This window comes from Podarcis bocagei (genome assembly GCF_964188305.1).
Source record: "Podarcis bocagei genome assembly, chromosome: 11".
In the NCBI taxonomy this organism is placed as follows: Eukaryota; Metazoa; Chordata; class Lepidosauria; order Squamata; family Lacertidae; genus Podarcis; species Podarcis bocagei.
In genome coordinates, this window is record NC_138136.1 from 7751084 (window position 1) to 7777909 (window position 26826).

The 26826-nt window shown below is 41.2% G+C and overlaps 2 protein-coding genes across 2 annotated transcripts in view; one reads left to right on the forward strand and one right to left on the reverse strand.

Annotated features, from left to right (window-relative positions):
* Positions 1–27: 27 nt before the first annotated feature.
* Positions 28–23716, forward strand: NAA35 (N-alpha-acetyltransferase 35, NatC auxiliary subunit). Its single transcript, XM_081213687.1, has 23 exons — positions 28–153; positions 755–886; positions 2129–2162; positions 3477–3591; positions 4159–4233; positions 4945–5112; positions 5800–5866; positions 6449–6492; positions 7067–7117; positions 7496–7579; positions 8031–8145; positions 9543–9721; positions 11508–11567; positions 11653–11759; positions 12390–12456; positions 15710–15808; positions 16582–16760; positions 18743–18879; positions 19635–19702; positions 20764–20904; positions 21359–21481; positions 21868–21948; positions 23380–23716. The coding sequence occupies exons 2-23, from the start codon at positions 763–765 to the stop codon at positions 23437–23439; spliced, it is 2178 nt and encodes a 725-aa protein (XP_081069813.1). The 5' UTR covers positions 28–153; positions 755–762; the 3' UTR covers positions 23440–23716.
* Positions 23717–24513: 797 nt separating this feature from the next.
* Positions 24514–26826, reverse strand: part of GOLM1 (golgi membrane protein 1) — a 30210-nt gene continuing 27897 nt past the window's right edge. The window contains exons 9-10 of the mRNA XM_081213819.1: positions 26039–26161; positions 24514–25697 (exon numbers count right to left, since the gene is read on the reverse strand). Of these exons, the coding sequence (XP_081069945.1) occupies positions 25624–25697; positions 26039–26161 (197 nt within the window). The 3' untranslated portion in view covers positions 24514–25623. The remainder of the gene's footprint in view (positions 25698–26038; positions 26162–26826) is intronic.

Below are 26826 nucleotides of genomic sequence, written 5' to 3' on the forward strand. Positions count from 1 at the left end.
CGCGCGCATGATGAAGAGGGGGGGAAATGAAGCGGTCCTGCGCACGCGCAGCAGGCGGGCCGGCGCTTCGGCGTTCTCTCTCCGGTCCGCGCCTGAGAGTGGGAGGGGAAAGCGGGTTCCTTCGGCTGCGCTGCGCGAGGCGAGCGACTCAGGTGAGGCAGCCGCGGCGGGGAGGGGGGAGGGGAGAAGGTCGACCCCTTCCCCCCCCCCCGCTTTCCCTTTTCAGCCGTTACGCTCCGAGGCGGGACAGGGAAGTGGCCGTTTCGGGGCCGGGGAGCCTCATTCCGGCGGAGAAGGTGGGAGGAGGCCCCGCCTCAGGACTGAGGCTGCTGAGGCGTCTCTCCTCCAGCCTCCTTGGTCGGGGGGGGGGGATGTCAGCAATTAACACGTCACGGCCAGGTTTTAAAACTGGCTCTCTCTCCCCCAGTGGCGTAGCGTGGGGGGTGCAGGGGGGGCCGGGCGCAACATCTGGGGGTTAGGGGGCGCAAATCCACGGGTTAGGGGGCGCAAATCCACGGGTTAGGGGGCACAAATTACTTGCCTTGCCCCGGGTGCTGACAACCCACGCTACGCCACTGCTCCCCCCCCCCCATGATAGTCTTAAAACCTCCTTGAAAACCGCAGTGACAGGACAAATGAGCACAAGTTCGGCCCCTTTTCAAGTAAAGCCCTTCCACTCCTCTCCGCGGGTCCGAAGGACCAGGTTTGAATGCTCTCTTTCCCCCCTCCCACCCCCGAAAAAATCCTTGCAGGTTTAAGATCATGGTTATGAAGGCTTCAGTAGATGATGATGATTCGGGATGGGAGCTCAATATACCTGAGAAGATGGAAGAGAGTAACACGAGCTGGATAGATATCACCCAAGACTTTGAGGACTGCTGTAGAGGTAAACTAACACACACACACACGAAAGATTTTTCTCTGCACAGGTCAATGCTATGCCCTCAAAACGTCTAGAGGGCAGATATGATACAGTCTCTGTAACTGAAAGATATTGTCGTTGTAATATAAAAAAAGGTGGAGTCTGTGTCACATGAACTCTGCTGCTACTCCTGCTGCCTGCCTCCCTCTCCTTTGATGGGGGGACATGCCAGGCAGAAACTTAGTGGAGAGTTGTGGACTTGACTTGGACCAGTTTGAAAAGTCCTTCCCATTTCCTCCATCACTCTCCCACCTTATGTGCCAACAATCCACTTTAATTAGTGGCAGCAGCTGCTTTTTGCCACTTGCTGAGATTAGGGGGTTGAAGCCCTCTTGGGGGCTGCCAAGATTTGTTTGTGTGTGTGTGTACACACACACACACACACACACACACACACACACACACACACTCACTAATGGATAGTGGAGAAATCAGGATTTCCCTTTTTTCTTGTGCAGCACAGGTCCAGAGGTTAAAATGGGGTCCACTGGCCCAGAGATTTTTAAAAAATCAGCCATGCCAGATTCTGTTTCATGCAACCCTCTTTCAAAAATACTATACTTTCTTCTTGGTTATTCTTATGATAGAGGCATGAATGGCTTACCTTCCTCTTTTTCTGGGAAGGGCAATGTTGACACTAGATGTGTATGTGCTGGACCTGAGCCCTAATTTCAATGAATTGCTCAGTGTACTTTGTTATGATTCTCTAAAACCTTGGATTTTAAAGTTATTTTCGAAATACTGATTTCTGCTTATTTCTCTTCATCTTTCTACTTATTTCTCTAAGTTCTGCAGCTCAGTTTAAGGAGACAATCAGAAGATTCTACTTTTCTTTTAGATTAACTGCAGTATAGTATGTCTTCCAAATCCTAAACTATGGTTAGTGAAAATAAGCCAGGATTGAAACTCATGCTTTGAACTTGGTTTGTTTCCACTAACCATATGAAGATCAACCATGTAAGTTCAGATTATGCAACAAGCTTTGGTAAAGGGCAGTATATAAATGTAAGCCTCATGTTGCTCACAAAGTATGGAGAATGTATGAGCCAAGGTTGGGGAAAGTTAAGCTTGATGTTTTAATACTAAACTGTAGCTGAGCATTATGTCAAAACCAATCCAGTTTTTCTTTCTCTTTTATTATATATAATAGTTTTTGTGAGTAGTTATGTAAAGTTTTTGAGTTGTTCTTTTTTAATTTCCTTGTAGAATTGAAGTTGGGCGAGTTGCTTCACGACAAACTGTGAGTGAACCATTAAAAACAAGTTCTCATGTTTTTTCTCGCATCTTAATCTGAAACAAACACATAGAAGTGTCATCTACTGATTTTTGTGGTGCTTACTCTTAATCATGCTCTTGACAAATCTGTTAGCTACTTAAAGAACATTAATTAACATTGTTTTGTGCTATCAATCTGAAAACTGTTTTAAGCAACCCATAGCTTCAGCATTATGCACACTTACTTGTTGAGCTCAGGAGGACTTAATTATATATAAATACTGTATAGTCATACTTGCAGCTAATAACCTGCTCAGGAAAAAAAGCTGTTTAGGACTGGGGTATACAGTTCCTAGATAAACCAGATTCTTATGCCTCAGCCACAAACATGCTTAGTCAAAAATAACTGTAGGTAGAATATTAATCTCTGGAACTGTTTTAACTGGCCTCTTTCATAATTGTTAATTCTGCTGCTTAGTTAAGCCCTCAATTTCTTAAAGCTTTGAAACCTTGGGCACATAACATATATTTGTAAAAGCTTTGTAAAAGTAGATGAAGACTGTAATCATTCAGATTATGGAAAACAATTAAACTCATGCTCTATATTTGTTACATTTGTTCACTCTATTTTTTTCACTGTGGATATGACATTCACAGTAATTTCAGTCCATCATATATGTATTTTATGCATGCATGGAATGCCTAAGTCCATTAGCAGATTTGATTTCAATGTAAACTCTGACATCTGTGGACACAGATGAAGTCTCCTCCCTGAGAATGCTAATTCCTTTACATCAGTGATAAGAAACCTCTGTGGCCCTCCAGATATTGCTGGGCTACAGTTTCCATCATCTCTGACTATTTGCTGTACTCTTGGGGTTGTTGGGAGCTGGAGTCCAACAACATCTGTTGGGCAACAAATTCCTAATCCCTGTATCAGGGAAGCACACTTGCCAGTGTCGCGGTGAGACTTCCTTCTGTGTAGTCATGCATAGGATTGAACTGCTAAGGTATATCCATAGTAATGAATAATCTTACTGCTTCATTAATTCTGCATTTAGCTGGTAGTTTGCTTCTCAGTGTGCTGAATCTCCCAATTCCTTCCTTTAAAATGTTTTTGAAGACTTCATATATATGTTCTGCGTCTTACCAGGGCATCTTACTGTTCACTTAATTTAAGGTGACTACTCACCAGTTGCATGATATGAATACATTGCATAAACTCTTTGATTTTATTTCACAGTATTTGGCAGTTATGCTTTGAAACAACTTTTGCCTTATATATGAATTCATTAGTTCCAGCTTAGGTTTTCTTTTCTGTTTGTGTTGCTCTCCTTAGTTTTGGTCTTTTTGAAGCAATGTCTGCTATTGAAATGATGGATCCCAAGATGGATGCTGGTATGATTGGAAACCAAGTTAATCGAAAAGTTCTTAACTTTGAACAAGCTATCAAGGTTGGCACACTTTGTGTTTTTGTCAGCTGCTTGGTGATTCATGAAAATGATTATCATCATTTAATGAACTCTAATATGCTAAACTTCAAATTTAAAGCAGTGTGTAATTTCAGATCTACATGAGTGTAGAACAGCTCTGTTCCACTATTATTATATCCGCCTTTTTCTTCAACAGGGTCTAAAGGCAGCTTAGTACTAAAATAGATACAGTGTAAAACATAGGGGATGGGAAGCAATAATTAAAAAACAATTAAACATCAACTCACTCCGTGTGTGTGTGTTTTGATGATGTATTAAAACATACAGCCATTACAATAAAACTATGCATGGAGGAGAGGTTCTAAGGGAGAAGGCAGAGAGGACTGTATGGTGTTCGATACATGACTCTTGTTCCATCACACAGCACTACAAACTCAACAGAAAGCTGCACACTGCTTCTAGAGTCTCACTTCCATTTATGCACATCACTTTCGCCTCCCTGCCCCCATACAGGTGCTTTTTTTGGTAGGCTGATGAAATTTAATTTGCCAGTGATGGAAATTCATGCGCACACTCTCTCTTTTTTAGGATGGTACCATTAAAATTAAAGATTTATCATTACCTGAGTTGATAGGGATCATGGACACTTGCTTTTGCTGCTTGGTAAGAATATTATGTTTTTATGTTTGATTAGTATGAGTAACAGTACTCCAGGAGTGTTTTGATAGAAGTTCCCAGTCAAGTTACTAGTTAGAACAGCTTATCAATTTTAACTCTATGGAGTTTCTGGAGATGCAGTTCTAAACACAACTACTAGATTTCTATTAATGTGGGTGGGATTACTTCTGAGTAAACATGTATAGGAGTGCACTTTGAATTAGGGTCCAGATTAGAGCTATGGTATATTTCCTCCAGACAAATAATTTTTAAAGCATGGCTCAGTTTGGATAATCAAACTTCTGACAAAATGAAAAATGTACAGTATTACATTTCATCCTCCCAGATTTTGTTTCCTTTGCAGAAATAAATTTATAAATGTAAACTAACGTTGGGTAAAATCTAGGAAAACCAGCCATGCATTACCCACTATGCTAGTGCATCCTATGGAGGGAAGGTGAATTCCAAGGCCAGGTAGATTGCAGCCCTTACTGGTGCTCTTGTAGTGAATAAGGCTGTGTTTGGAGATGTGACCTATTTGGCCCTGGTCTGTCTGCCATGCCACAGCCTCCTACATACAAGTGCCCTGATAAGAGTAGTGACAATCGTGCAGCTACACTAGTCCTGAATAAACATCCCCTGACAGATCCTGACTGAATTGAGTAACAAAATTGGTCTCTTGCCCTTTTCATTCTGTAAGCTTGATTTCTTTTTCAGATTACATGGTTGGAAGGCCATTCTTTGGCACAGACAGTATTCACTTGCCTTTATATTCATAATCCAGACTTTATAGAAGATCCTGCCATGAAGGCATTTGCTCTGGGGATCCTCAAAATCTGTGATATTGCTAGAGAAAAAGTAAACAAAGCTGCAGTATTTGAAGAGGTAAGTCATTGTTCAGCTGATGATTTCTCCTACCTATTATTAGTAAATACAACTTGCCTTGTATAACTTTTTTTAGTTTGCTGCTGTCTTCCAATTGTAGTTTCTGGTTTTAAACTCATAACTAGTTCTTTATTTAATAATTCTTTATTTCATAAAAAATTACATACCTTTCGATTGGTTTTTTGAAATCTCATCGTGGCTTACAAAAAGAATAAACAATGAAAATATCATTAAAAATTGCATGGGAAACTGATTTGTTAAACAGCTTCATGGGCAGCAGTGTAACACTATGTCAAGGATAGGCAACATGATACCTTCCAGATGTTATGGACTACAAGCCCCAGCATCCCTGACCATTAGCCATGCTGGAGTCTGTAGTCCAGAACATCTGGAAGGACACTAGACTGCCTATACATCAGCTATATTATTATTCCAGGAAATTATATACAGCCTAGAATAGTTATCTTTGTTCCCCAGTACTTTGATGGAATGATGATTTAACATTTTATATTGCATTTTACACATCTTGCATTTTTTAAGAGCAGTCTACTGAAATTATCTGTAGGCATAGCTTCCACCTAAAGCTAGAGCCAGATTTTCAGTGCTTTGTGCATAAAGTTATGAAGGAAGCTGTTGTTGGTAGATACACCTTGATTGTAGCACTTAATTTTTCTTTTGTGTGTTTAGGAAGATTTTCAGTCTATGACGTATGGATTTAAAATGGCGAATAGTGTGACAGATCTTCGCGTTACAGGTAAGAGCTGAAACAATTCGTTCCTTTTTCTGGGAAGAAAGTTGTGCTTCATAGGTTTTAAAGGATAAGATTCTAGTCCTATGCACAGTTACCTAGGATCCAGTTCCATTGAGCTCCATTGAACTTTGACACAAGTACTAATGCTCAGTCATTATGCACAGATTGTACGGTCAAGAAATTAGCTGTATTGAGATGGTCCACCAAATGTCTTATCAAAGCCAAGCTTGCCATTATGTCCGATCTTGGTTTGGATTATTTGAAATACAATGCCTTCAGAATAAGAATGCTGTCACTAAATTAGTGAAGGCAAATCAAAATAATAGATTTAGGGTTCTGAATTTTAAGATTTTAAGGGCTAAGGAACCTATGGCCTTCCAGATGTTGTTAGGTTGCAACTCTGGCCATCATTCTTAATAGTGGGGGCTGATCAAAGTTGTGCTTCAACATCTGGAGGGACACAGGTACCCCCTCCCTGATTTCGTTAGAATGACTGTTGCATGTAGCATGGAAATATTCACTTAGATACACAAAGGAGTCTGCCAAGTGGCATTTATGCTTCTAAACTGAATTACATTTTTCCAGGTATGTTGAAGGATGTTGAGGATGACATGCAACGGCGAGTTAAGGTATATTTCTTTTATCCCCCCCCCAATTTTTTATTTTATATAGAAATTTGTAGCACAGTTAATGCAAGCTAAATATAGCCCCAAAGTGGTAAAGAGTACAATATAATATAAAACACAGAATCACAAACTTCAAGCTGTAGTTGCTGACTCTTAGTAGATCTGCAATATGATGTAACAATCTGGTGGCGCTTCATAAATTCTGTCATAACAAAATGTGTCTTAGGTTCTGTCAGCAGGCAGTATTTATAAATATAGGCCAAGTTTGAGCACCTGAGAAGGAGATCATGGTGGCTCCGCTCCTTGATGGTTGTTTTGCTGATCTAAGCCATTGTTTTGCTTATTGTGTTGTCTGAACCAATCTTTATCTTATGACTTGTCTTAGTGAATGAGGACATAGAGTGCTCAAATCTAAACAGATTACTAGGGAGGGATATATAATGGAAGACTTTATAAACTACTTAATCCAAAGTAGTTTCTAAGCAATGTGTATAGATAGAATCAGCAGAATCTGAAAAGTGAAATTTGTACTTCACTTAATATCTAATTAAATTGTTTCTAATGTGTGTTATTGTAGAGCACTCGAAGTCGACAAGGGGAAGAGAGAGATCCAGAAGTAGAACTTGAAGTAAGGATGGTTGCATACTATTACAGATGGTAAAAAGGTTACTTGAGCAACTTCTAGTGACCTAGAATATGCTCTAAAATAAAATATTTCTCAAGAAACTACAAGGAATTATGCAAAAAGACCAATCACGTGGGTGTTTATTTTTGTTTTGTTTTTTTACTGGGCTTGAATTGCACACCAGATTATCTAGTATCTAAATATACATTAATCACATAAAATGCAATAATTTAATCTTATCATTAGTAAAGTCCCAGCAAAACAATGGTTATTGGAAAACAACTTTTGTATATATGAGGAGTAAATGTGCTTGTAGCATTTCGTCTAAATGTTATTTTTCTGGAAATTATTAATTTGGGGATTTATTTTTCTCCCCTATAGCATCAACAGTGCTTTGCAGTATTCAGCAGAGTGAAGTTCACCCGAGTATTACTGACTGTATTAATAGCTTTTACCAAAAAAGAGGTATGATTGCTACAGAGTATTGCTGCTTCAAGTGTTAAAGGCAGATGGGTATGTGAAGCCTCGCTTTTCAGTGGCCCCCTATGGCTGAATAAAGATGCTGAGGCCAAAGAATGGTCGTGCTGGACAGGAGGCTGCTGTCTTCATGTCCTGCTTATGAGCATCCAAGGGGCAGGATGATGGACAAGATGTGCCCTTCATCTGTACCAGTAGCTGTCTTATGCCACACTAATGAAGCCTTTAGGATTACTATCAATTGCAGCATGTATAAAACAGAAGCATAGCTTTAGAGATAAACTTTTACAATTATCTAACATATATAACATTTTTGTTGCATAATTTTATTGCTTTGTTACTAGACCATATGGTAGACATTTATCTGTTGCTCTTGAAATACTGGTGTTATTTTATTGCCTAGTGTCATTCACAGAGATTTTTTAATTGCCTTTTTAAGACTAGTGCAGTTGCAGAAGCTCAGAAGTTGATGACTCAGGCAGCTGACTTGCTTTCTGCTATCCACAATTCTTTACACCATGGCATTCAGGCTCAGAATGACACAACCAAAGGAGGTAAGCAATTATCTTCAGAAGTGTTCTCTGCCTTTGTTCTCTGTTGAGGTATAAAAACCACTCAGTGACCTGTTGCTACTCTCATCTAGGTTGATCTTTTGTCTTGATCTATTACTTTACCTTCTAGTTATTCAATCAGAGATTTTTTTACTGAACATCCTTCATAATATGTGGTTGTTCAGCTAATGGAGTCTTGTTCACAGATGCAGAACTCTTGTCCACAGAATGTAAAAGGCTGCAAAATTCTGTGGATTAAGAATCATTCAGACAGCTTCCCATCTTGTAAAACTCCAAAAGCCGCTCTAAATAAATGGGCATTGGAGCTATTTCAAGAAGGAGAAGGTTCACATTTCCTTAGGGAGGTTATTCTAGTTCAAGATTGTGGAAGCTTTTTAGCCCAGTGGGTCAGATTGTTATCTCTCCCACCTCTTGTGGGCCAAGTGTGACAGAGCTGCCCCCCAATCAATCACCTGTTGGCGCTAGGATGACAGGTGATCTATATTGCTTTTCTTCAGAAGCTCCTTTCAAAGCACTATTTTGCTCAGCAATTTGAAAAGGGCTTTTCAGGCACCACTGATTTGCAGTACAAACACCCCGTCTGCTGAACCAGGTTTTAAACTGCCCCACCCCCAGATGCTTGCCCTCTGCGCACAGGTGGGGTATGGCAGAGCTTTTGTGGGTATAGGCCAAGTTGGCAGCAATCTTTTACCTCATTTGCCCTCTGGATGTTATTGAATGATGCTATACCATGCTTGATGGCATAGACTTCCCATGATACAGTCAGAGATTTGCATAGGTGCTGTGAAAAAGCAATCAGCTGGCTCTCATTGATAACAGTTCACTAGCTGTGATTTGATACGTGTGAATCAGTACAAGGTTGTTTCTCAGAACACCCGACTGATGAGTCATAGTGGGCTATGGCCCTCTTAAAAACTCAGGGCCAAAATCCAGTCACGTTGCATGTAGCTCTGAGACAGCGTCATCAGCACAAAGTAAAGTATACATTAATACACATAAAATGGTTTCCCTCCTGAGAAGAAAAATGCACAGTCATAAATCATAGTCACTTATTGATATATTGGGTTTTTTGCAGGTACACTACTGCTCAAAGCAGTTTGCAAAAAAAAAAGAATCTGTCTAAATACAACAGTACAAATAATCATAATACATTATAGCAATTGCAATGCCACTAACAAAACTAAATTACCTTGAGCATATTGTTTTTCTAATAGTCATTTTAAATTGCTTAATTGACAAGAAGAAATTGCTTAATATTTTGAATGCCTTGTTCCCCCCCCCCTAATTTTTCCCCCTGGCTGAAGTAGCTAGTGTATGATACAGCACTTAGTTGCGATTAAGAATAGTAATTGGACATTTGTCTTTCTTTTTTTTAATAGATCATCCTATTATGATGGGTTTTGAACCCCTTGTTAATCAGAGATTGCTTCCTCCAACTTTTCCTCGATATGCAAAAATTATTAAAAGGGAAGAAATGGTCAACTATTTTTCAAAACTTATAGACCGAATAAAAACTGTCTGTGAAGTTGTCAATTTGACTAATTTGCACTGCATACTGGTAAGTATCAACACTGTTAGCTTTTTGTTCATAGGGACATAAGAGAATGTTATTTGAATATCTGCATACTTTTTCTTTGATTTTACTTCTTGTCGTTTCACATGCGGAATAAATGTAGAAGAAACTTAGACTATAAAACTTTGATGAAAACTAGGGAGAGAAACTAGGGTGTGAAAACGGGGGTGGAGGCAGACATAAGCATTTCTTCTCACAGAAGACAAGTTTTTGCTGATTTCCCCACCACCACCCATGGCAGTCCACCTCGCTATATTTGTTATACAAGTCCCCCCACAACCCTCTGCAGGAGCTTTTCAAGGGGTGCAGGGAGTGTGGCTGCAGTATGTAGAAAGGATCTGTGACAACGATGTTGGGAATCTGAGGTGAGATGCCCATGCAATGGAAGTTGCCCTCAGTGCCAGTAATCATACAGAAGTTGCTTAAGGTCCAAAATAGTTTACAGCTGCAGAAGATAAGGCTTCAGTAATATAGTTTTGAACACTGATACAGTCATACCTCGGGTTACAGACGCTTCAGGTTGCATTTTTTCAGGTTACGGACCGCCGAAACCCAGAAGTACCGGAACGGGTTACTTCCAGGTTTTGGCGGTCGCGCATGCACAGAAGTATTAAATTGCGCTTTGCACAGAAGCGCCGAATTGCAACCAATGCGTGCGCAGACGCGCCGTTGCGGGTTGCAAACACTGCGGGTTGTGATCGTGCAACCCGAGCATCCACTGTATACAGCTAGTAGTAGTAGTAATAATAATAATTAATTTTATTATTTATACCCCGCCCATCTAGCTGAGTCTCCCCAGCCACCCTGGGCAGCTCCCAATCAAGTGTTAAAAACAATACAGCATTAAATATTAAGAACTTTCTTAAACAGGGCTGCCTTCAGATGTCTTTTAAAAATAGGATAGCTGCTTATTTCCTTGACATCTGGTGGGAGGGCATTCCACAGGGTGGGCGCCACTACCGAGAAGGCCCTCTGTCTGGCTCCCTGTAACCTCACTTCTCGCAATTAGGGAACCGCCAGAAGGCCCTTGGCGCTGGATCTCAGTGTCCGAGCTGAAAAATGGGGGTGGAGATGCTCCTTCAGGTATTTGCAGATACAGATATATACAAGTTCAAAGTATTTATGTTGCTCCAGCAATTCAAGATGTAACACAGACTTCACCTCACTTCTCATGGTTGACCCTGACACACTAGGATAGACTCCAACGCAGACAGCGCAAGACCCCAGATACAATGAGCTGAGGCCGGCACTGGGCCATTGTCACAGCAACTGGCTTGGCTGACCTTGGACCTGTTGGCTTATCTTATATGTGGGGTGATTTGTGCTCATAAAGGAAATTAAGCCCTTCCTCCATGTCCAGTTCCTCCAGCAAACTGGGTGTCCAGTCTTGCACAGGCAGAAGTGCTTCCACTTCATGCCACTGCTGGCTACATCTCTACAGTTAATGCAGAACTCAGGGAAGTTTTTATTTTTCTTCTCATTCTATCTGCCAAAAATTTCTCCATACCAAATGGAGATAGTAAAACTCACCCAACTCTCTCTATGTCTTAGAGAACCAATACCCTCTCCCTTTCAACATTTTAATGGTATCTGCATCAGCAAAGTGGTCAAGGAGTAGACAAACAAATCGAATTATTGGCATTTAGGAGGTTATTGTGGAGAGTCCTTTCTAATGGACTCGTGTTCACTGCAAAGCTGAATTTTATTTCTTCGTGGTGTAAATCATTGTGTTATGCTAATCATAATTTTCCTCATTCTGTTTATAAATTAGGATTTTTTCTGTGAATTTAGTGAACAATCACCTTGCGTTCTTTCAAGATCATTGTTACAGGCAAGTAGAAAATGACGTATACAGAAAATACATTTTAGGTGTGTCAAGTCACTGTGTGAAGTAACAAATGTATTGTTCGTTGCAGACTACTTTTCTTGTGGATAACAAAAAGGTATTTGGTACTCATCTCATGCAAGATATGGTGAAAGATGCCCTGCGATCTTTTGTCAGTCCTCCAGTACTTTCACCTAAGTGAGTAACAAAATCTAGTTTTGATATTATATGCATGTTTACCTCATGTCTCATTATTTAACAAAATCACACTGCGTCTGACTAGATTCAGTTAAATGAAAATTGTTCATGCTTTGGGGCCTATAAAAGGCAATTATTTGCAGGCTGTGATACCAGAGTGGGACTTAGATGCTACCTTCTACTGCATTGTAACTTTGTATGTGAATAATGGCCAATCATTTGCCTCTCCTTGAATGTCTGTAAGTAGGCCAAAAGGAGGTGATATTTATCTTCCTCATCAGGCAGTCCAGCATGACTGCAGTTGTTCCCATGTGATGCCAAACCTTTAAAGAGGAACACAAAAATGTTAGATGTAAATCTGCAAGGAATACTTAGAACCTAAAATAAGTTTGACTATTTTCCCATTCAGGATCATGCAGCTTTTTATACTATCAGCTACTTCATAATAAGAACTGAGTCCCTAATGAACACGATCTCTCGCTAGTTTTCAATGTTTTTGGTTTACACATCCCCTTAGAAGCAGTTCTGCGATCAATATGGCACAGCCATTTTCAGGATGGTAAGCCAACCCCTTGATTTTACAACACTGCAGGATTTTCACTTAGAACAATTTTGTCCCTTCTCTCTTAGATGTTGTCTATATAATAACCACCAGGCTAAGGACTACATTGACTCCTTTGTCACGCACTGTGTTCGAGTGAGTATTGATGGCATTACAGAATATTTATACTTATGCACATTAAGTATAAAAGATGGTATATTTTCATGTAAAAAGAGGACTGTTGGACCAAATGTTCATCTAGTCCATCATTCTGTTCCTACAATGGCCAACCAGATGCCCACGAGGAGGGCAGTACTACTCTCTCGCTTGCATTCCCCAGCCATTGGCATTTGGGTGCAGGCTGCTTCTTCTCCGAGAGATAGGGCATGACTGCCATGACCAGTAGCCTTTGATGGCCTTAAGTGGATTTGTAACTGGCTGACTGACCGAACCCAAAGGGTGCTCATCAATGGTTCCTCTTCATCCTGGAGAAGAGTGACTAGTGGGGTGCCACAGGGTTCTGTCTTGGACCCGGTCTTATTCAACATCTTTATCAATGACTTGGATGATGGACTCAAGGGCATCCTGATCAAATTTGCAGATGACACCAAACTGGGAGGGGTGGCTAACACCCCAGAGGACAGGATCACACTTCAAAACGACCTTGACAGATTAGAGAACTGGGCAAAAACAAACAAGATGAATTTTAACAGGGAGAAATGTAAAGTATTGCACTTGGGCAAAAAAAATGAGAGGCGCAAATACAAGATGGGTGACACCTGGCTTGAGAGCAGGACATGTGAAAAGGATCTAGAAGTCTTGGTTGACCACAAACTTGACATGAGCCAACAGTGTGACGCGGCAGCTAAAAAAGCCAATGCAATTCTGGGCTGCATCAATAGGAGTATAGCATCTAGATCAAGGGAAGTAATAGTGCCACTGTATTCTGCTCTGGTCAGACCTCACCTGGAGTACTGGGTCCAGTTCTGGGCACCACAGTTCAAGAAGGACACTGACAAACTGGAACGTGTCCAGAGGAGGGCAACCAAAATGGTCAAAGGCCTGGAAACGATGCCTTATAAGGAACGGCTAAGGGAGCTGGGCATGTTTAGCCTGGAGAAGAGGAGGTTAAGGGGTGATATGATAGCCATGTTCAAATATATAAAAGGATGCCACATAGAAGAGGGAGAAAGGTTGTTTTCTGCTGCTCCAGAGAAGCGGACACAGAGCAATGGATCCAAACTACAAGAAAGAAGATTCCACCTAAACATTAGGAAGAACTTCCTGACAGTAAGAGCTGTTTGACAGTGGAATTTGCTGCCAAGGAGTGTGGTGGAGTCTCCTTCTTTGGAGGTCTTTAAGCAGAGGCTTGACAACCATATGTCAGGAGTGCTCTGATGGTGTTTCCTGCTTGGCAGGGGGTTGGACTCGATGGCCCTTGTGGTCTCTTCCAACTCTATGATTCTATGATTCTAAGTGCCATGCATTGTCTAGTCCCCTTTTTAAACTTTCCAAGTTGGTAGCCGTTGCTACATCTTGTCATAGGGAATCCCATAACCTATGTGCTGTGTAAAGAAGTACAGTGGTCCCTCCTGTTGCGGATGGGATCCATTCTGGAGCTCCAGTCAGATCCCACGGTTTCCGCAACATTGCGCATGCACGCTCAGCGAAACACTTCCAGGTTTGCTGCTTTCGCAACCCGAAATTTACGTTATCCGAGGGTAACGTAAGCCAAGATGCTACTGTACTTCCCTGGTCATTCCTGAATCCCTTCTGTGACACTGGGGATTGATATAGTGACAGAGAGAGAAAAACGTCTACGTGAGGACCATGATTTATAATATGACTCCTTGGGAAAGGAGGAAGCCCAGCCTGAAGTTTTGGTTTCAGTAAGTTTGTTTTTTGTCCCCATGGCAGAAGTAAATGGAGAAATTCTGGATTTTACTGTAGCTGTGATTGAGTAGCAAGTGTCGCCTGCCCCCAGCACAGATCACTCTCCTCTTCCTCGAGTTCCTTCAGTTTATCTGCCTGTAGGGATTGAAGTTACTTACACTTTGCAAGCTTGGATGAAGCAGTTGAGGCAGCAAAAGAGAAAGTACAGAGATAGTTTGGATGGGCATTCTAAGTCACCTCAACTTGTTTTTGTGTAAAACAGACCTACCTCAGTCGGATGCTTCCCCTGCAAGCAGCATCTCATTGGGTCCTCAGGCACCTGATCAGGCTTTAGCACTCCCCCCACCCCCCACCCCCAAAAATTGTAAGGTTCTATGGGAAAAGATAGTGTCTATGAAGCAGAACTCTTAAGGGTGCAGAGATCTCTGTGATGGAGACCCTAAAATACTTAGGAAATGTTCAGAGCATTCTCTATCGCATTCTCTTCCTCCACCCCCAATAAATAGAAAAGAAAGAGGACTGACTCCTCATCCTTCTGAAGGCTCCTTCTCCCTCTTTACAGACTGTCCCTTAATGCCTGCTAAGGGCACTGGGACCCTTGCTATTCCTGCCCCACGGAGGATTAGAAGAAAGAGCTATTGGGGTGAGATCAACCTTTAGAAGCAAGGTTTGTCCTTGTTCGATAATGGATAGAATGTTAACGTTTTAAAAGGCTTGGGGAGATCTAAGCAGCGGTTTTCACAGTCTGCATGCTCAAGAGCAATCCTAACACAAATGTTGAGCCTCCAGCTTTTACCATAATAAGGCACTGGTAGCAAGCTTTTATTTTGTTACTGCATCATTCTGCTGAATCAGTGAAGTTAAATATCAGGCAGTGGGGGATAAGAAACTGGCACCCACCTTAATCAAGATGTCACTAGTAGCAATATCTATTGCAGGTACCTCTCTCCAGCCTAGCAGACCTTTCTGCCCAAGCCACGTTCACAAAGGTCACAACTTGCTCAGACTGTGAATCACTGATCCCCTCATCTCATACTATCTTTGGTGAACCTCCCAACAGCTAATCATGGACCTATCAGAGAAAAAGAAAAAGTTTCTGCCAAATCCTACTTTTTATCCCTGTGATTTCTTTGCTAGACACGTGCAGAAGTTGTACCAAGTGTGTCCAGTTGCATCTAAAGCATTGTCTTTGAAATGAGTGGCATCTTTCTACACCTGTTTGTTTTAGCAATATGCAGGATGTGTTTGGCTCTGTGGTTGTCCAACCAGCACATAGACTCAGATAAATAGCACCCTGACTGTCTTAAGTCAGCACTGCAATTGAGCCAAGAACTCGGCCAGGTTTCCTTTGGTGGCGTTCCCAAAGGGCCAAGTTGGGCACTGATGGGCACAACCAAGTGTCAGGCTACCTCTAGTTAACTTAAGGAACAGCCTTATGATGTGTAATGCAAATAAAGTCTAGGGTGTGAAAATGAAGTACAAGTCTAAAAATTCACCAGACTTTCTTTTTTTCCAGCCATTCTGTAGTTTGATTCAGATTCATGGGCACAATAGGGCTCGTCAGAGAGATAAACTTGGCCACATTCTTGAGGAATTTGCTACTTTGCAAGATGAGGTAATTCAAAGGGAGACACAATACTGTACAGAGCATAAGATCATGAACAGTGCTTTGTGTTTTCTATCCTTCCCCCACAACAGCTCTTGTAACAGTCAAATGTGTGAGCTGTGCAGTCAGCATTAGAACCTTGGACAGAGTTTCTAATGGCTAAGATATCTGCTGCTGCTGTTCCTTCCTCCGGCCTCCAAGACCCCATTTGCAGGCTTGCTTTGTTGTACTTTCCTTGCTGTTTCAAAAAGCACTTAAATTTAATCCAAATTTCATTGTCCAGGAATATTTACCTTTAACTTTGGGGGGAAATATTTTTTTCTTTACACATGGCCATACTGTGTTTTATTGATGAGTGCTTTATCTCCTTAATATGATGTGGCATAACAAAGTACACAGGTGTATTAAAGTAGAGAATATGCACTGGGATTAGTGAAAGGAAAAGCATTCCACAGTGGGGAAATGTTGATTATACTGGTTAAGAAATGTCTAGGTTACACAAAAAAATTAATGTGCCTAAGAAGCAAATTTCTGGGATGTGACATCCTCTGGGAAACAGAGTGCTTAATTTAATACAAATTAGAATATTTTGAGCATGACCTACTACTCCTTTGAACACTTCTTCAATTTTGCTGTTTCAAGTATATGACATTCTTGTCATCTAGCTTCCAGCTCTGGATCTGGAATGTGACTGCGGGCATAAATCATGACTCTTGTCAATATTGTTTGGCAATTTACAGACGTGGTACTTGAGCATAACGCCACTTCTTTCAACTTGTTAGGCAGAAAAAGTGGACGCAGCACTTCACAGTATGCTGCTGAAACAAGAACCCCAAAGGCAACACTTGGCCTGCCTGGGCACCTGGGTCCTTTACCATAACCTTCGCATCATGATACAGTATCTTCTGAGTGGGTTTGAACTGGAACTCTACAGTATGCACGAATACTACTACATATATTGGTAAGAGGAACAAATTACCGTATTTTTCGCTCCATAAGGCGCACCGGACCATAGGGCGCACCTAGTTTTTAGAGGGGGAAAATCAAGAAAAAAACTTTTATTTCCCCCCCCCCCAGCCCCAAAGAGCAGCGTACAGGCTGCGTGCAACCTCTCCCTGCCGGAGGGGTTGCGCATGGCTATGGCACAAGCCAAGACAGCGAGTGGGATGGATCCCGCTCATTATTTTGGCTTCCTTTTTAGCCACGCGCAACCTTTCCCTGCCAGAGGGGTTGCGCACAGCTATGGCACAAGCGAAGACAGCGAGTGGGATGGATCCCGCTCACTATTTTGGCTTCCTTTTTAGCCACGCGCAACCTTTCCCTGCCAGAGGGGTTGCGCACAGCTATGGCACATCCCGCTCGCTGTCTTGGCTTGTGCCTTAGCCATGTGCAACCCCTACGGCAGGGAGAGGCTGCGCGGGGCTAAAGAAGCCATAGCCGCGTGCAGACTCTTCCTGCCAGAGGGGCTGCGCACGGCTATCCCTGAAGCCTTCTGAGCGCAGCGCAAGTTCCCACTGCGCTCCTCAGGCTTCGGGTTCCGTTTGCTGAAGCTGGGAGAGCAAGACACACCTGGCTTCAGTGAAAGGAACCTGAAGCCTTCAGAATGCAGCGCTGTGCTCCGAAGGCTTCAGTCGGCTATCCATGGAGCCTGGAGAGTGAGAGGGGTCGGTGCACTCCAACGCCTCTCGCTCTCCAGGCTGCAGTGAAAGCAATGTGAAGCGGACGGAGCACTCCCTCTGTGCTTTGGAGGCTTCGCGTTGCTATCGCTGAAGCCAAGCAGCCTGCATTCACTCCATAGGACGCACACACATTTCCCCTTAATTTTTGGAGGGGGGAAGTGCGTCCTATAGAGCGAAAAATACGGTACTTGGGAGCAGGGAGGAGATATGGTTGTCAATAAAATACAGTGCATTCTGTAGCAGAATAGGCAGTGCAGCATAAGTGCATTCTTTGAACTGCTATTTATACTGCACAAGATTTGCAAGAATTTACTATAGATTGCAAGGATGTTTGTTGTAGGGCTGGGCAATATCTGGTTTTCAACATTGTGATATATTGTCAGGTAAATACAACAATAGGCTGATGTATCACGATGTTTGAAATGCCATCTCATCAGCTTCTTCCCCCCCACCTTATGGTAGGAAGAAGCAGCCAAGATACATTGCCCAGCCAAGCCCCAATACCTCTCCGACTTGTGTGTGAGCCAGACGGACATTTTTGAACTGCTCAGCTGAGGCATGGAAGCCTTTCTGTGCCTCAGTTGCACTAGTAGTGTGATAGCTAGAGGAAAGATCCTGCTCTGTGCCTGCTTTGTGGTTTGCTGCCCCCTGCAGGAGGCAGAGGAGAGCTGGACCGGTTAACAGACAAGCGCATTCTCTGGCTTCAAGCAGTTTACAGTGGTGCCCCGCAAGACGAATGCCTCGCAAGACGAAAAACCAGCTAGACGAAAGGGTTTTCCGTTTTTCAATGCGCTTCGCAAGACGAATTTCCCTATGGGCTTGCTTCGCAAGACAAAAACATCTTGCGAGTCTTGTGATTTCTCCCCCTTTTTCTAAGCCGCTAATAGCCTTTTAGCCGCTAATCCGCTAATCCTTTAATAGCCGCTAAACCGCTAATAGCGCTAAGCCGCTAATAGGGTTGCTTCGCAAGACGAAAAACCACTAGACGAAGAGAATCGCGGAACGGATTATTTTCGTCTTGCGAGGCACCGCTGTATTGTCAGGGCAAATATTTTGAACTGGTTTAACACAATGTGGACTCAAAACTAGTTTTCAACAATCTGTCACCATATTGCCAAGGCCTGGTGTGTCGCTTATACTGAAAACCTGTTTTTGTATTTAAAGCATTTATAGTGGTGCTCTTCAGCTACTCAAGAATGAGGTCTTGGCCATCCCAGAAACGTATCCAAGATTCGCCTAAATTTAGTACTGTTTTCTGCTGTAGGTATCTCTCTGAGTTTCTCTATGCATGGCTAATGTCAACTCTCAGTCGTGCTGATAGCTCTCAAATGGCAGAAGAAAGAATAATGGAAGAGCAGCAGAAAGGCCGGAGTAATAAAAAAACCAAGAAAAAGAAAAAAGGTGTAGCTCCTTTTCAAATACCTTGCAAGCTGGTTTTTATCACATCTTATGTTTCTGTTTGAACACTTGAAATTGATGTTTTTCCTGTGTTCAGCCATCTAAATAAGGTGATGGTTGTTCAATAGGTATTTCATTTATCTTCATATAGAATGAGTCTAATGTTTGTTGTTGGCCATTTTAAAATGTAGCTTCATAAGATTTGTTACATGTGACTGAATGATGAAGCTGAATGATGAAATTGAATATAACTATTTATAGTTACTTTCCAAAATTGTTAACCACTGAATAAAGTGTTTTATTCTCTGTAGTCTAGGGATTACGGAACTAGATCTCGCCAGTAGGCCAAATCCTATATCCCCTACTATCCAATCCCCAGGTCAGATTTGGCAAGTGCGTGGGGGAGTCCATCTGTTAATCACCTGACATCCCCAGTGACTGAAACCTTACTAATTGGCTGAACATTGGCACTTCACTTTTATTGTTGGGTAATAAAACTCCTAATTCATCTATTTATCATCCTATTTTAGTTCTTTATACAGCAACAGTGATTCCCCCCTCCCCAAGTTCTTCTGCCCCTGAGCAGTCAAAGCATGATTTTTGTTACGGCTACATGAATCTTGTAGTTAATTTTGGGTTTTGCAGGGTAGTAGGTCTGTCACTTGCAAAAAGTGCCGTAGTTGTTTACATCCTGCATTTTTTAATTCTGGTGAAATCAACATTACATGGTAAAATATTTCTGTATATGACATTTTCAGCTCGTCCTCTGAGCAGAGAGATCACCATGAGCCAAGCCTATCAAAACATGTGTGCTGGAATGTATAAGGTGAGTGATGTATTGTTGATTGTGATTGTAAATATAACTTTTTTAAAAAAAATAAAATTTGGATACTTTTCAGAATTAAGGCAAGAAAACTGTACTTGAACACTCCTAAATGACTGCATGTTTTCCTAAGTAATGCTATGTGTAGGAACAGTGCAAACATAGCTTAACTATGAAACAATTTCAGTTGTTGGCTGAATTGGATCCCAGACTAGTTAATATCATTCTTTCAGCTCAAAAGCTAGTTATAGGTTGGGCTTGGCAGGGGAATTTCTGGTGCTGGGAGGGAGAGAGCATGTGATCCTATAGTTTAAGAATGAGCAGTGTTATGTCTGCATTCCGTGACACTTTTCCAAATGAGTTAGTGTGTGGATAGAACTATAGTCAGCATGTTGTGGTGTTAAAAACAAAGATTATGATCCAAAGAAACTGTGCTTGTCCTCAGTTAAGATGGGATGCATTTTATATGCCAGATAGTACCTAAGGAAATGTTGGCATTTTTTTTGTTTTGTTATGACAAAGCAGAACTAGAACCCGCAGATTTGTTCCGTACAAGTTGTATCAGAAGTTCCTCTCCTTAATACTGCCAAATTTGTCTCTAAGGTGTGAGGCTACTGGAATCAGTTTGGCAGATTAGTAAATACTTTTCCGTTGTAACACCCCTTTCAAGAGACCAATGAGTGGAAACCATATGTGTCATGTTTCATTGTGTTGCAGCTACATTTATTTTTCCTCTGGCATCTTTCTGGAGTCACTTGTCTCTGTATGTGCACCAGTGCTTCTGTTGCTGATACAGTGGTACCTCAGGTTACATATGCTTCAGGTTACAGACTCCGCTAATCCAGAAATATTACCCTCGGGTTAAGAACTTTGCTTCAGGATGAGAACAGAAATGGTGTGGCGGCGGAGGCCCCATTAGCTAAAGTGGTGCTTCAGGTTAAGAACAGTTTCAGGTCAAGAACTGACCTCCAGAACAAATTAAGTTCTTAACCCGAGGTGCCACTGTACATTGCAATAAGCAGATTTCTCATTCTGTGTGTTTCTCTTCCCTGTTTCTCCTGAAGACTATGATTGCTTTTGATATGGATGGCAAAGTGAGAAAGCCGAAGTTTGAGCTTGATAGCGAGCAAGTTCGGTACGAGCACCGGTTTGCCCCTTTCAACAGTGTCATCACGCCGCCACCCGTACACTATTTGCAGTTCAAGGTGAGCCACAAGAACATTTCAGGACGTGTGTATATTATATGGTTTCTTTTCCCTTCCTCTTGGATCTTTACCAGTTTGATGGGTTTCCCTCCATTGTAGTGGAGGCAGGCAACACTCTGTTTAGTAAGCAAGGCACATCCCAAGGTTCCTTCTTTATTTGCCTGCCTACGTTGGGGAGAATGCCATAGTTAAAACCAAAGCACATGAAATAAAAAGCCATTTCCCAAGTGTTCATTAGTTGCAAAGCATAAAATCTTTTAAAATTATTTAATAGATCGCTTTTTATCCAATTACAAAATTATACAAGGAAGAACTAGGGAGTAAATGTGTAGAAACTATTTTGCTTCATTCTGCTGTCACCTCTGTGCCTCTAAAGTGTAGCCTCATTCAAAAGAAGGATCTTTCTGGGAGATTTTGGCTGTTCTTAAAGGATGCTTATTTTTCTGATATTTAGGAAATGTCTGACCTAAACAAATACAGTCCTCCACCTCAGTCCTCTGATCTCTACATGGCTGCTAGCAAACACTTTCAGCAAGCTAAAATGATCCTGGAAAATATCCCTAACCCAGACCATGAGGTGAGATCCTTTCTAACATATTACTAAGAATTGCCTGTATAAATTGTTGGCACTTGATTCGGGCGTTTTTTAAACGGTGAGCATTTAACATTGCTTCAGTTACAGCCCTGGCTTCTGGCTTGGCTGTGCTGCGATTCAGAATTTTTTTTTTTCTTGTTTTCCTTGTTTCCTCCTCCAAAAACTGGGTGCGTCTTATGGTCTGGTGCGTCTTATAGAGCGAAAAATATGGTACCTTGAAAGCAGAGTGTTGGCGCTTGCGTAAAGTTTTGCTCCTTTTTAAATACAAAAAACGAATACAGTAAACACTGCAATTACCATTTTATTGTGAATTCAGTTCTTTTTTTTCTGCCTGTGAACTATATCAAACTTGGAATATTTCTGTTTAGGTCAACAGAATTCTTAAAGTTGCTAAGCCCAATATTGTGGTCATGAAGCTGCTGGCAGGAGGTCACAAAAAGGATTCTAAAGTAAGCAGATTGTTGCTAAATTAATATCACTGCTTTTGAAACATAGCATTGGACTATCAGAAGGGGTAGATGTATTGCAAATATGTCACGTGCTAGTGGGCCATGATTAAATAGTGTATTTTTAATGGCACACTCGATAATTGATGCATAGTTTTAGTTAAAATAGCAGATAACAAACTATATTGGTGGGGCATGTTGCTGTAACTACTTAATAGTATAAGATTTAATACATTTATTCTAAAGGACATTGTGCTATGTTGTAATACAGTGGTACCTCGGGTTACATACGCTTCAGGTTACAGACTCCGCTAACCCAGAAATAGTGCTTCAGGTTAAGAACTTTGCTTCAGGATGAGAAGAGAAATCTTGCTCCAGCGGCGCGGCAGCAGCAGGAGGCCCCATTAGCTAAAGTGGTGCTTCAGGTTAAGAACAGTTTCAGGTTAAGTACGGACCTCTGGAACGAATTAAGTACTTAACCGGAGGTACCACTGTACCTTAAAAGTCTTGGTTGGGCCGCAGCCCTTTACCAACATACTTGAGAATAAGCCCCATTGAACTCCATGTCCTGATTCGTACATAACACCAACCCACCAGTTTTGGGGGTGACGCTGTGGGTTAAACCACAGAGCCTAGGACTTGCCAATCAGAAGGTTGGCGGTTCGAATCCCCGTGACGGGGTGAGCTCCCATTGCTGAGTCCCAGCTCCTGCCAACCTAGCAGTTCGAAAGCACGTCAAAGTGCAAGTAGATAAATAGGTACCGCTCCGGCGGGAAAGTAAACGCCGTTTCCGTGCGCTGCTCTGGTTCGCCAGAAGCGGCTTAGTCATGCTGGCCACATGACCCGGAAGCTGTACGCTGGCTCCATAGCTGTCAACGTTTCCCTTTTTTTAAAAAGGGAAATTCCCTTATTCTGAATAGGATTCTTCACAAGAAAAGGGAAAAGTTGACAGCTATGGACAGCTCAGTGGGTTTATCATAAGCTGCTATTCCCAGAGCCAGTTTTGACCCCATTTTCAAAATGTGTGGCAGGAGCTGCGCTTTAGTCACTCCAGGCAGTTTGCGCCTATGAAATGGGGAAAAATAAAGTCATCCCTTGTATAGCAAGTACTTGGAAGACCCCCAAAGCAAACCCTAACCCCCCCAAAAAAAAAAATCAGAAAAAGTCTGCACACACTCAGGATGTATTCAAAAGGCACATGAAATGGATAAAGACTAGCCCATCCATCCCTGGTCCGATATAGTGCACTTGGCAGTGTATCTAATTTTTGCATAAGTTCTGTATGGTTTGTGCCTGGAAGAGATGGTAAAGAGTGCTTTGTCTCACCTTTTTGCTGTTCACCTTCAGGGTTTTCTCACTCTTGGAATCCAAAATGTTTAATTAAGGAGTCATTTGGACATGCTTTAAAGTATCTTTCAATGCTTTTTCTTCTAGGTTCCGCCAGAATTTGACTTCTCCCCTCACAGATACTTCCCAGTAGTGAAGCTTATTTGAGGCAAAGGATTAGGAGAACAAACAATCTATAATATGTACAACAGAGCTGCTTTGGTAGGCTCTTTGATACTGTGCTCAAAAGGGACATGATTCACTTGGACAAAAGTACCGTTGTATTGGGAGTAGCTTTATTTTGGCTTCCACACAGCCTGACAACTGCTGTTTTAAAGTGGATTGTGTAATGTTTTACCATTGGACCTGATTTTAACAACTTCATTGTTAAAGCATTGTATGTTTCGGTTTTACTTCAGTTTTACCCATAAATCGTTTTTATGAATGGCTTTTGAATATTTGTAAGCATTTCAGAACACACTTGCCCACTTCAAAAAGTACACTGCAGTAAGGGAGCGGCTATATTTTGATGACTAAAAAGCAGAACTCTCCTCTGAAGGAACACTAGTAGGCTCTGCAGATGTGCTGCATGTTTTTTATTAGACCACATATGAAATGTTCTTAACTTACACACACACAAGTGTATTGGAGTTTTGCTAAGAAATAATTTGGAAGGCATATCCTTTTAGAGTGCAAAATCTTCAAAAGAAGGGGGTGAAATTTCTGGCCACTGGTTGAGTATTCTAGACAGATGTCTTTGGATTTAATTGCCGAGAGTTTGCATTCAGGACTTGACATTATTTGGCAAGCCTCTATATATACATGGTTATATATACATGGTTGCACCTTCCTCTCCACTTGTTTTAAAGGCTGCCCTATACCAAGTTATTTCCGTAAATTGTAAGCCTTAAAATGATTTGGACCACTTTTATTTGGTTAGCTAAATGTTCTGTGCACTGTTTTCATATTTTAGTTTTTGAAGCATAATACAGTTGAGGGTTTGGGATTTTTTTTGTTTACACATTTGAAGTATCAGCTAAACAGCTGTAAACAGCACCATTAAAGGTAAGGATATGTCTATGCAAATAAAGGGCCAGGTAGTTTCATGGAATGTTCTGTAGAATACATGTTTCCTTTTTCATAGCTTAAATAGGAGACCTAAAATTTAGACACACTGTATAGTACATTTTGTTTCCCCTTGAAGTATGTTTTACTTGGAATAAGACACCATCAGCCAGGCTATTTGGGTTTTTTTACTCTTTAATTTAATTCACCATTGATCAAAATAGGTTTTCATTTCACAAAGACTAGGCTGTTTTATTGACGTAATCAAAATCAGCTACGTAATGGCATATCTAATTGGTTAGCTTTGTGCTTATGCCACAAGTGGAAGGCAATTGCAAAAGAAGGGAGGCCATTTTTGTTATTACCACCAAGCATCCCCAAGACAGTTTTGGAAGGTTAGGGAACTCTCCAGAGATTTTCAATAGCTGGAAGAGGGGAAAGGATTTGGGTGGGGGTATCTACTCCCTGCCTCAAAAGTGCTTGTGCAAGAGCAATAACTGGATAGAACCGTTAGTTGGTAAACATGAAAAAAGATTATGGAGCAACAAACTTGTACCACATTTACTATGTGCCTGTTATTTTTAAGGGTCACCACTACGCTCAAGGAGGAATTTCAACAGGTATAAAGTTCTATGACCCTATACTGATTCCACTTCAGTACCATGCTTTTTCCTATTCGTGTGATAAGATTAGAGTACTGAGCTTTGTTTTTACATTAAGATACTTCATAAGAAATAGTCAATATTATCTGAGGCTTGTAGATTCATCATCTCCATGTTTTCAAGTTGCAATAAGATCATAAATCATGCTCTTGGCTACTACTATGGGCGAATATTTCAGTGTTTAAAAACTGGTTTATAGAGTATAACCCTAGGATATCTTCTTTCTAGAGGAAATTGCTATGGAAAACAAGTACAAAATCCAGTAATAATTAGGAAGAACTGTCTTTCTTTGATAGCTAGAGAAAACAATGGCATTTCTAAAGTTTAAGAAATTCCAGTTTTGGTAGCTAGACAACTTGTATTTGGGGGCTTTTTTGTCACAGTTCAAGGAGAACCAGAAGAACAGGTATAGATTCATTTTTTTAAAAAAAAAGACTTCCTCCTGAAATGTTTTCATGGCACACTTCATAGGAATAGTAAGAACGTTACATCAGGAGACAAGTTAATAAGGTCAGAAATTATTTAAATAAACCCTAATTGATCCACTTCAGTCTAACATTTCAAGCCTTGAAGGTTTCAAGCCTTGTCTCAGTGTCTGTAGTTGTTTCCTGCAACAACTCATTATTCACAGCCTCTGTTGATGTTCTTCGCCAAGCTTAAATAAGTGGTTTTGCATGTTGGGATCTTCAAGTTTCTGGACTGAAAAGAAGAAATTTTATGAAATTCTAAATACATAGAGTTCGGTTAATTAAATATTTAATCACAGAATAGTTACACATAAACATTATGCCTGTCTATTGATCATTGTGCAAAATTTACATATTTTCAACTGACAGTTTTTCACAACATAATGGCAGCTGTCAGCATGACGTCCCATGTTGCTAAATCAGGACAAAGTTCGCTAAATACCCAGTTTGAAAATGTTTAAAATGTCACTCAACTAATGAAAAATCTGACTGATCACTGTGCAAAATAGTTTTAAGGTATTCTAGAATATCTTTGAGAACTATGACCTTCAGAACGGAAAATGCACCACTTACCATTAAAGTTACTTTGCTTGTCAACAAGAGCAGCTTGCTTATCTGTTTCAGATTCCGCCTCGTTCATTTCTAAATTGTAGTCCACTACGTTATCCTGGTTTACTGTTTTGATTCCAAATTCACCTGCAAAGACAAGTCAGAATAATTCTTTTTATGAATCTTATTGAATATAAAAGTTGTCTTTTACTGTAGAGCATTCAATATTTCAAATATTAACACTGGGCTTTCTCGGCTCATTACAATCAATCAGTCAACCAACCAACCAGCATAGGCACGTTACATTTTCAGTAGTTAGCCGAGATTACTAATGGTTTTATTTAAATATTGTAATATCTGATAGTGCTCATTTGTCTCAACACTTTTATACCCTGGTAAACTCTTGCAACCTGATCATTTCTTTGAGATACAGGCAATATTTGCATTGGTGGCATGCTAGATCAAACATATTCTCATAGACAGCTCTTTATTCCTTCAAGTGGTCTGCTGTATGATCTCTTCTTACCAGTAAGTAAGGATCTTTTAACAATTAGCAAGAGGCTGGGTGGCATGTCCTCCCTTAGGGTTTGGAATTAGGATAATCTATTTTAGAAACCTGCTATGCCTTGTCAATGCAGTAGGAGTTTTGGATGTGTAGCATAATGCCCGACTGCAGGAATGGTCTGCATCCAGCACTCCCAAGAAAATGGACATCCTCCTCACAAAATGTTATATTTAAAAAATAATTTTGACTTCCTATGTTGTGAGGCCCTCAAGGCTTCCTCCACTGGGGGGGGGGGATACCATTCCTA

Coding starts and splice junctions, on each gene's coding strand:
- NAA35 (XM_081213687.1), top strand. CDS start 763: ATGGTTATGAAGGCTTCAGTAGATGATGATGATTCGGGATGGGAGCTC. Junction 18,880..19,634: donor AACCAAGAAAAAGAAAAAAG/GTGTAGCTCCTT, acceptor TGACATTTTCAG/CTCGTCCTCTGAGCAGAGAG. Junction 20,905..21,358: donor TACACTATTTGCAGTTCAAG/GTGAGCCACAAG, acceptor TCTGATATTTAG/GAAATGTCTGACCTAAACAA.